We start from the raw sequence: 10719 nt of genomic DNA, 5'->3' as shown, positions 1-10719 counted from the left end.
ATAAGCAAAAACTTTTCTTTTGTGGGGAAAAAATCATTTTTATCAAGATTGAGATAGAGACGAAGTTTCTCAATTTGTTTTTGTTCGTATTTCGAGGCAACAAACTTACTTGAAGGGTATGAATTGAAAAACAAAGGCTTAAACATACTTTTGGCCTCCTATGTTTGCCATCGTATCAATTTTGGTCCCCTAACAAAAAAAATGCAATTTTAACCCCTAATTTTTCCAACTATGATGAGAAGCCGCCATGTGTCCTAAAAAAGGGGTCATAATCTCAACTTTTTTGCAAAGATAAAAGGGCAAAAGAGCATATTTCCTTAAACATGACAAAAATATAGGGTCAAAATTGCATTTTTTTTGTTAGGGGACCAAAATTGCTACGATAGCAAACATAAGGGGCCAAAAGTGTGTTTTAGCCAAAAACAAAATTCATTAAATTTAATTTTTTTTAAAGTAGTTATAACTCCTTAAAAATATATATACATATATATTATTTTTTGCAACTATATAATTAAATTAATAAATATTCAACTTATATTTAATCACTTGTCAAAAAAAAAAAACTTATATTTAATCAATTCGAATAAATAACTTTTTAAAAAAATAAAATAAAACGTGTCTGATCATGTTGTGTGGATATTTTAGTCCATGAAGTGTGATCTAAGTAAAAGCTTGATTTTCTTTGTAACCGCAAAGCATATATAAAATGGGGTAACATAGTTGACAAACGAGTAAAAATGAGTAAAAATCATGAGTAAAAATGATCATGTTCAACTATAGACCAAATGTTTTTCATAGTCTGATCTAGAAAATCACGAGTTTACAGTGTGTAAATGCGTCATATTTTAATCATCATGTTTTTTTAATAAAATAATTTTTTTGTTTGAAGATTTATTACCAACTTTAATAATCTGATCTAAAAAAATTAATCTCATTTTGGCGTTTCACAAAAAAATTAGATGTACACATTATGATGGTGATATGGTAGCCTTGCATAATGGATTAAAATCTCATACAAGAATGTAGTAAAATGTCTATTAATACCAGCGACATTAATAAGCCATGGTGTCAGAGAAATGGTGTTGGAGAAATCTATCATAGTCGTTAGGACAAATTTTGTCAGTTTAGGTTTAGATCCTTATATTTCTAACGTTTGATGGTGCACCCAAAGAGATAGGAACTTAGGTTTCTTTTAATTTGGATCAGTGAAAGTTGGTCTCTAACTTGGACCAATTGAAAACTGACCATAGATTTAATAATAATTAATATGGAAGGTTGTGATTCAAGGTCTGATACCTGATGTATAAGTTCAATAAAATCAAGTCTAGTGTAAGTGTGACCGCACAGGAAAATTTTTGTCCTTTCTAAACATGGATCTTATGTAATTTTTTATTTATTTTTGGGTAAAATATGCTTTTCGTCCCTGTAATTAGGGGTCATTTGAATTTTCGTCCCTGAGCTTACTAATCCTCCCATCTTGTCCCTGTAATTATTAATCATTTGAGATTTCATCCTAATTACAAAATTTTGCTGAGGTGGACGGTAATTAAAGACGTGGCATGTGGTTAATGGTTTTTTGTCAGGACACGTCAGCAGATGGCCGGGGCAATGACATTTTTGCCCTTAATGAACCTGGGCTCGCGCGCAATGACCGTTTTGCCCCTGCCTCTATCTTTTCTTCTTTCCCTCTTCTCCTTCTTCTCTGTCGATCTGGGTTGTCACACTCAGGGATTATCACACTCAACAAAATCATTACCAACATATTCAACACAAACACATACATTTTTGTCACAAACAAATTCATATTTTTTTTCCTAATTTTTTCCTTCTGATGTTGTTTCTTGTTATTTGAACAAAACCATTTTTCCTTGTTCTTCACCACTTGAAGAGTATGAAGCTCAGATTGTAAAAAGAAGACATGAAACTGGATATGGGAGAAGAGTCACCGTCACCGTCGGAAGCCAGAGCACCGTCATCACCAGACAGCCACTGCGCCACCTGCTGTCACGACCTCCGTCGTCTCCATCTTCGTCCTCCCATCACAGATCTGAAGCACCCCTATCCTCTTAGTATCTTGCATATTCTATCTCGCCATCTCGCCTATTACAATACCATTGTTCCCCTTTTTTTCTTCGAATTCGATTAAGCCTGTGTGAGTAAAATGAAAATGCTGCAAGACAATATTGGTTCGAAACAATGGTAGATTACCCATAAAATTAATGTTGCCGGAACAAGAATTCGTACGGTGAAGCTCCGGTTCGGTCTTGGTGGAGGATGATTCGATGCCGGAGATTCAGTGAGGCAGGAAGATGATTTGAAGCATGAGAGAGAGAAAGACAGAGATGGTGGAAGCAACGGGAGCGGGAGGAGATTCGATAGGAGATTCAGTGGGAGAGGTGGATGCGGATTCTGGTGTTGGAGAAGGTGGAGATGAAACCTTGGGAGATGGTGAGGATGTTGGTGGTGTGGCAGATGATTTTGGTGGTGTGGTGGTGGAAGAAGGAGGAGTGGCGGTGGCTTTAGGTGCAGGCGCTGCTGGTGTTGCTGGTGAAGCTTTTGGTGCGGCGGTGGGTGAGGTGGAAGGTGCTTCGCCGAAAGCGGTGGTGGCGAGTAAAGCGAAAACGAAGAAGAAAGCAACGTTGGAAGACATTGTTGATGATTTGATTCTGAGTTTTCTTATTTCTTTTTTCTTAGAAGAAAGAAACTTAGAAGAAAGAAAATTGGAAAATGTGAAAAACCCAGTTCGACAGAGAAGAAGGAGAAGAGGGAAAGAAGAAAAGATGGAGGCAGGGGCAAAACGGTCATTGCGCGCAAGCCCAGGTTCATTAAGGGCAAAAATGTCATTGCCCCGACCATCTGCTGACGTGTCCTGACAAAAAACCATTAACCACATGCCACGTCTTTAATTACCGTCCACCTCAGCAAAATTTTGTAATTAGGATGAAATCTCAAATGATTAATAATTACAGGGACAAGATGGGAGGATTAGTAAGCTCAGGGACGAAAATTCAAATGGCCCCTAATTACATGGACGAAAAGCATATTTTACCCTTTATTTTTTATATAGTCAAATTTATAAAAGTCCAGCAACATATGAACAATCATCATCATCTTCATCTTCTTTGTCATAATATTCATCATCTTCTTTCTAACTCCAGAGACCCACACTCGTACCCTTTGTGATAACCCATCTGTTATATAGTGGGAGCAAAATAATTGTGATTATGGTACTATTATTGTGTTTGAGAAAACATATTGGTGACGGTGAGATTAGAAGGAAAATCAGAATGTCTTGGAACTACATGGCACTCACTGTTTAATGGATTTTTAGATGCACAGGATCTTAGTTTTATGTTTTATAGTAGTAAAAGAAATACACAAAAAATTAACAGATGAACAAATGCAAAAGAAAAAAGGAAAGTGCTACTGCTATCGAACTGAAAATTAGAACAACGCAGTTAAAGATTAATAATTCAACATCATAATATATTATTATATTTTAATCAAATCAAAATTATTTTTCATTTAATTAGGTCCAGAAGCTCGAAGAACAAAAATTTTAAGGTTTTTTTTTTGAGAGAAATTTTTTTAAGGTTTGATAGCTCAAAAATAAGGGAAATGTTAACTTGTGCCCTTGGGGCATAAGTTAAGAAGACAAATGTAGAAAGTTTTCCTTGAAACTTATGCATTCAATGTCTTAAAAGTTGCAAAAGTTATAATTTCAATATAGAATTTATTTTTAATTTCCTTTTTAAGCTCCTTAAGGGCACAAGTTAACATGACCCCAAAAATAATGACATTAATTACAACTGGAACAGAACCTGTTGATGTTGGTGGTAAGTTGGTGTAAAACTCCTACTCATTAATAGATCTGAAACAAAAAGAAACTTTGTAAATTATTGAGGGAAAGGGGTTGCTAGCATGTTTTCCTATAAGGGGGTGTATGGTATGGGACAACTGGAATATAACCTATGATATCAGGTAATTTTACTGGTCTAAGTTGGACCAAAACATACACTGGTCCAAGCTAAAGGGACCCAGGAACTTATAGACGTTAGACATATAAAAAAGTAATTGTGACTTTGAAGTTATAAAAGATGTTGAGAAATTTTTAGGTAAACTCTCACCCAATATGTCATCCGTTTTGACAGCTCTAGATGGGTGTAAGGATGACATGTTGGGTGAGAGTTCACCTAAAAATTTCTCAAAGATGTTTGCTTTTTTTTTTCCGCTTTTAGGAGCCAATTAAGAAGTAATCGCAACCCCTGTTTTTTTTTTTTTTTTTAAGAATAATCTCATCCCCTGTTGTTTATTCTTTTTCAGAGAAGTTTATTTGTCCTGCCATTAGATTTGAGCTTGTTTCATTTTGATGTTTCTAAATTGTTATGTATTTTCTATTTTGGAGAATTTATTAGATTGTTTACATGTAACACCATCCTTGTATTGTACTCTTGATGTTATTTAATACTTTAATGAGGTTTTTGTCATTTGTAACAGAGACTACCTTTACTGACGATGTATGAAACACTTTTATATTATATTTCTAGAAATGTAATATAAGGTTGTGAGAATACATGCAATTTTTATTTTGTGACAAATTAAAATAATTAATATAGATCATTTCATTTTTCTCTTCTCTTTCTATCTTGTATTTTTCCTCTTAGTGTTATTTTTTTTACTCATCTTAGTGTTGTTATGGGCTTTAAAGTATAAAGAAGATACAACTTTTATTGTAAATAAATTCATGCAAAATGTAGGGGTGAAGGTAAAACTATTGGGGTACAAGGCAAAATTTTCGACCCTTTATTACCTAGGTCCGTTCTAGGAAGTTAATTTCATTTTAGTGCTGCTGCTGCTGACACTACCACCACTGCTGCTATATACACTCAAACATGTGATGTTTTCTCAATCCAAGCAATGGATACACAACAAATCAATTTTAAAATAAATGTAAGCAACATACAAACCCTGTGATCGGTCATGAAACATTAAGGTCTTTTATTATGGTTGTAATGTGACTAGGCTACAAAAGGGCTTAATAATAAGATAACATTATTTTACTATATACAACTATTTATGTGATGCATAACGATGATGATGGCGGGGAGTGATCAGTGATGCACAAGACATGACAATGAAAAACTCATAACAACTTATAAGCAAAAGGAGGACACATGAATGAACCAATTTCACATCAGAATGAGAAGGATCTTGAGGGCATGCAAGTATGAGACTGCATGGTTAAAAGAAAACTTCTAAGAATTGTTTGGTACTGCATATACCAACAATATGCATCTTGTACTTGGTATCTCATTTAGTTAAGTGTGCTTGACTTGGAGCAGTTTTGGGATGGATGGCCTTATATGAAGTTTCCCTTAAATTGTGTGAGAGAGGACAAGACACTGGATAATACAAGTGGTATCATAGTAGACCTCTCCTAGTCGATGTGGTTTAGGGAAGAACCAGACAGAAGCGGGTGGGCATGTGTCGCCTAACGATGACGAAGGGGAGGAGTGATCATCGCTGCACAATGCATGGTAATCAGCAGCTCCTAGACGCTTCTAGGAAAAAGGAGGATACATGATTGAATTAAATTCACATTGAGAGGAGAGGGATCCTTAGATCGTGCATGTATGAGGCTACATGGATGAAGGATGACTTATAATAATTGTTTGGTACTACCTATATCAAGATCAAGATGCTTCTTATTTATGTTATCTCATTTCATAAGAACTTCATAGTTAAATGTGTTTGACTTGGAGAAATTTTGAGATAAACGATCTTATAAAAATTTCTTGAAAAACATGCAAGTGAGAACAAAACACACTAAAAAGTTTAATGTTGCTTTGTAGAATCAATCAACAATACTTAAAATTATATACGATGTTACAAAATTTTAACACCAACTTTTCAGTCGCACTCCACCAGAAATAGCCAAATTCTCGATTTCATGCTATCTCCAAAGTAGAAATAAGGCCCCAAAGGTCAGACATTATGAGTTAGGACACAAGATGTTTCCAAGTTATGGACAAAAGCAATATACCATTGGCCATTATTATCTGCACACCTTCACAAACAACTATGCTATTAGAGTAAACATATCATTCGAAATATTTCCTACGTCCTAAATTATAAGCTGTTTTAAGGAAAAAAATTCTCTCAAATTATACGTCATTTTATAATATCAATGAAATATTAATGTTGTTTTTTTCTACTATACCCTTAACTAATTATTACACTCTCTTCTTTCAATTCTTTAATTTATCTTTTCAATATCATTTATTGAATAATTTTATAAATTAAAGGGTCACATTAACGGTGCATCCGCGACACTAGTTAATAAAAACAAAAAAGATATGTTTTGCATTGAAGACAACATTTTTTGCACTTTTAAATACTTGAGTAAATAAGTTTCAAAAAAATTCTTACCACACTTGTTTCCTTAACTAGCGACCCAAAACTGCTAGTTAGTAATTTTCTTTTGTAAAACAACTCATACTTTCTTTCTTCCAACAAAATTAGTTATATTTCTTAATAATAATAGATATGAAATGGTCAAAATAATTTATAATTTGGGACGAAGAGAATAACATTCAATCCAACCCTACCGAGTACATCAAGATACATACATTAATCTGCTGGTAATGCACATGAAGCACCTCCCAGCCCCTGAATCATGTTCGTACACACACAATAACATCATTGATAGCTTTCTCAAGCGATGATAAAATTATTATATCATATGGTATTAGTTGTTTAATTATTAGGAAGACATTCTAAATTTAGTTTTTCAAAATGCTCCAAACTAGAAAATTCACTTTTGCAAGGATTTCTTTAAAAATAACAAATGTTAGTACTATTTTCAGTATTCTGTTTCAAGTTTTTCAATAAATAAAATTTTGAAGATATTTTTTAGGAGACAAATCTCAAATATATTTTCCTTAAAAGAAATTCAAAGATATTTAACACGGTTTTCTAAAGACAAAAACATACTTTTCAATCTGAAAATAAGATTCGTTTAAAATTGAATGATTGGGGACCAAAGTTCAAGTGTAGGAAGGAAGGACCAACTAAGAAACATGACAAAAGGAAGCTCCATTAATAAAGTAAAAGCACTGAAACACCATTTTAGTTCGAAATTGTTTGAGATGTTACCACTATAACTTTTTAATTAATCAAAATTGTAGATAAATCCTTAAAGTGACTCTTTATCTATAAATTTATAGACTAAACTGATTAACGAAAAACACAGTTAAACATTAAAATGATTAAGAAAAAACACATTATATTTGATAATTAAAATGACTAATTAAAAAGACATTTCAAAATGTATTTACAATTTAAACATATTTAGAAACTATGATAACACCTACTCACACATGCCATCGGTCACACCTCCATACTGGTCATATAAGAACTAGTTGTTGGAGGTTCGATCCTCGGCACCCCGACCCGTAACCAAACTACTAACACATTCAACAATAAAAAAATGATCATATATTAAAAGTAAAAGTATATATTTTTTATTGTATTTTTTTGACGGTTGATCAACGGAACATATTGGTGGGACCAGCCAGTGGTAGACAGCAATAACATTCTTGTCTATGAAGCATCCAAAGCCACCTCATTATTGATATTCTTAATCTAATCTAATCTTATAAAAGAGTATCTACCTCACATAACAATTTCATGTGTCCAAATATTCCATGGAAGACCAAACAAAAGAGATTAGAAAGAGTAGTTTGAGAAAGCGTTTGATGGGAAAGAAGAGTAGCATGTTATGGTTGAAGAAAGTGAAGAAAGAAATTTGGCCATGGAGATTCTCTGCGTTTAGGTGGAAACGACTTGATCATCTTCAAATGACATTCATGGATACTATCGTGTTTAGGATACTCTCTGTTGCTGAAGCTGTTGTTCTTGTCTCCACTGTTTGCTTCTTCTATCTTTGTTGTGGCTGCAATTTCTGATTTCTAGATGAATGATAAGTAATGTCACATGTATTTGAATATTTTCATTAATTAATTATTTGTTAATAAGTTTAACTTGTTTATGTGGGTTTCTCGTAAATAACATTGTGGATACACAAAGCTTGTAAATTTTGTAAGCAGTTGCTTTTCAAATTATAGACTTTCATATTTTAGTTCTTACATTATTATATAATTGGATTTTAACTTTTAAGTTCTTACTTTGATTGTATCACTGAAGCACTTACTGTGATTATTTTAAGCACTTAACTTTGTATTTTGCCACGATTTGGTGAGCTATGTATGACTATTTTCGCAATATCTTTTCAATATGTCGTCGTGAGCTTAACTCATTTGGTATCGACAATACATAATATACAAAATCCGAGGTTCGAACCCTGGACACCACAAACAAAAAACAAAAATAATATTTTCCATATTAATCTTGTTCGAAGTCCAATCCTCTAGACTGAGTCCAACTACGCAACTAATTTCCCAATAACGTTACATGCTATTGTGGTCCCATACATTGGTGAAGATTTGTGTTACACGGTCAAACATTCAAAACCTATGTGAAACGTATCTCATAAGGGTAACACAGTCATATCCATGTTTAAGGGATTATAAATTCATTTTACAAAATGCTTCAAAGTTCATTGAAATCTCACTTACTTAAACGGTAGAGTATTTTACATATACACTAGTAAAAAACCCGTGCATCCGCACGGGTGCTGGTTGGTTGGGGACGAATTTGTGCAGTATAAACTTGACAATATGTATTTGTAAAATGTTTGTTTTAAAAGATATATAATTTGTAAAAATTTGAAATGTATACATATTAAACAGTAATATGTATACACATTAAACAGTCATACAATAAAACAGTACAATAATAAAAAAAAATGCAATGGTTAACGGAATATATGAATTTAATACACCTGCTATCGAATAATAAAACATTAATAATTCAAACTATAGAGAGATTAAAAAGTTTTTATGTTACAGAAATTGCATTAAAGATAATGACCATAATACTTAAGGAATAATACAAATAGACAAATAAAAACAGAGTAGATTGGAAAGTGAATAGAATTTTTGAGATGGCAGATGAAGTAGATCTTAAGTTTTGCCAGTAGTAGGAGTCACTAAGCAGAAGCAATAGAAGATGTAGCTGGAAGGTTGACTTTATACACATGACATTTAGCAATATCTGAAAGCATCAATTTGAACCGTATGGTTTGGCCAATTCTGAAGTTGTTGGTTTTGCAGAAATGATCCCAAAGGATTCCAAATTGTGTTGTCAATTTTTCATCATTAAGTAAATACACCTTAAATTTCTCTTCATTGCCATTATCAGCACAAAGTTTTATATCCTGTACAGCATTTTGCTTGAGATACATTGCAAAATCTTCATCAACTTGCTGTACAAAACAATTAAATTCGGAAATATGATAAATAAATAAGGAATGGCAATATTTAAAAAGAAGTGAAAAACTGGAAAAAAAAATAAAAACCTTCAATGGGTTGAGAAAGTCATCTTCAGTAAGGAGAGAATCAAAATACGCAGTATGATTGATGACTGTGCAGCGACTATGCCATGTAGGTAGTTCATTATGTGTATATATTGTTTTGAACATATACACCGAGAACATATTATTCCCATAGTAACCAAAAACAATTTCAACATTTTCAGGAAGATCATTATAATCCTTAAATTCGGTCCAACCATGAGTTAACAAAGGGTTAACAAAGGTTTTGTTAAAAGTTAAAATGTGACCTGTGTTTTCTGTATTGAGTAGGTGCCATGAACCTGATAGGTTAGCTAAATTTTCCTTCACAAAAGCAGGTTCGATTTCAGGATGCATCTAAACAAAGAAGATTTTATTGATACAAAAATAATTAATTTAATGTGAATGAAGAAGTAATCATTAAAAAATAATTGAATGAATGAAAAAAGTTTAGTGCATATACCTGCTCTGCAACCTTCACAACTGAGAAATATTCAAGTGGGTCTCTTTGAAGCAAAGATCTGATGCTCTCCATAGTTTTGTTTGTGGGCGGTATTGGAAAAAGATGAAGTTAAACTGTGAGGTAGTTGAAGGTTGTGTATTGTATAGGAAAAAAGATGTCAGTGTAATAAAAGAAGTTATTAAAAATGGGGATATATAATCCGATCAAAATGAAGGATAATTAATTATAATATTAAAATGGCAGTAAATTTGATAGGTAGGAATAAAGCATATTATAGCATTATGACATAGAAAACCCAATACTTGTTTTTAACATTATAATATAAATGTCTTAGTATTTAAATGACGACTTAATATTTGTTTGTGTTGATTGAATTACACTTTATTGTTGTATATTTAAAGCAAAGTTTATATAAGTTGTAATTTATTATACGATGTATATGAATCAATGAAAATTGTTTGGTGGTACCAGGCCGAAAAAATTAAAGGATATGGTTGAATAGTAAAGTTTCTAATTAAATGCAATATGAACTTTAATAAAATAGACTTAAGATTTGAAAGATTGATATATTGTTTTTATCAGTTTAATGGGCATATGTATCGAATATGTAGTATAAATATTTATACTTGATATACATATTAAACTATTAACGTATAATATAAAGAAGTTGATCATATTTATAAGTACAGTTGAAATGATATTAATAAGATATAAAAAAAATTATTCAATATAAATAAATGAATAGGACATGAGAATGGCATGATCAGATTAATAACTTTACAAA

The 10719-nt window shown here is 32.3% G+C and overlaps 1 protein-coding gene across 1 annotated transcript; it reads left to right on the top strand.

The window, feature by feature from the left end:
• The first annotated feature begins 7628 nt into the window (after nucleotides 1–7628).
• Nucleotides 7629–8147, top strand: LOC146924857 (uncharacterized). Its single transcript, XM_085710965.1, has one exon. The coding sequence runs from the start codon at nucleotides 7707–7709 to the stop codon at nucleotides 7965–7967; it is 261 nt and encodes an 86-aa protein (XP_085567091.1). The 5' UTR covers nucleotides 7629–7706; the 3' UTR covers nucleotides 7968–8147.
• Nucleotides 8148–10719: the final 2572 nt, after the last annotated feature.

The sequence above is a fragment of the Medicago sativa genome, chromosome 5 (genome assembly GCF_051527215.1).
Source record: "Medicago sativa cultivar Bolivia chromosome 5, Bolivia_mono, whole genome shotgun sequence".
NCBI lineage: Eukaryota > Viridiplantae > Streptophyta > Magnoliopsida > Fabales > Fabaceae > Medicago > Medicago sativa.
The sequence above is the reverse complement of the archived record's forward strand: the minus strand, read 5'-3'. Positions and strand labels throughout refer to the sequence as shown.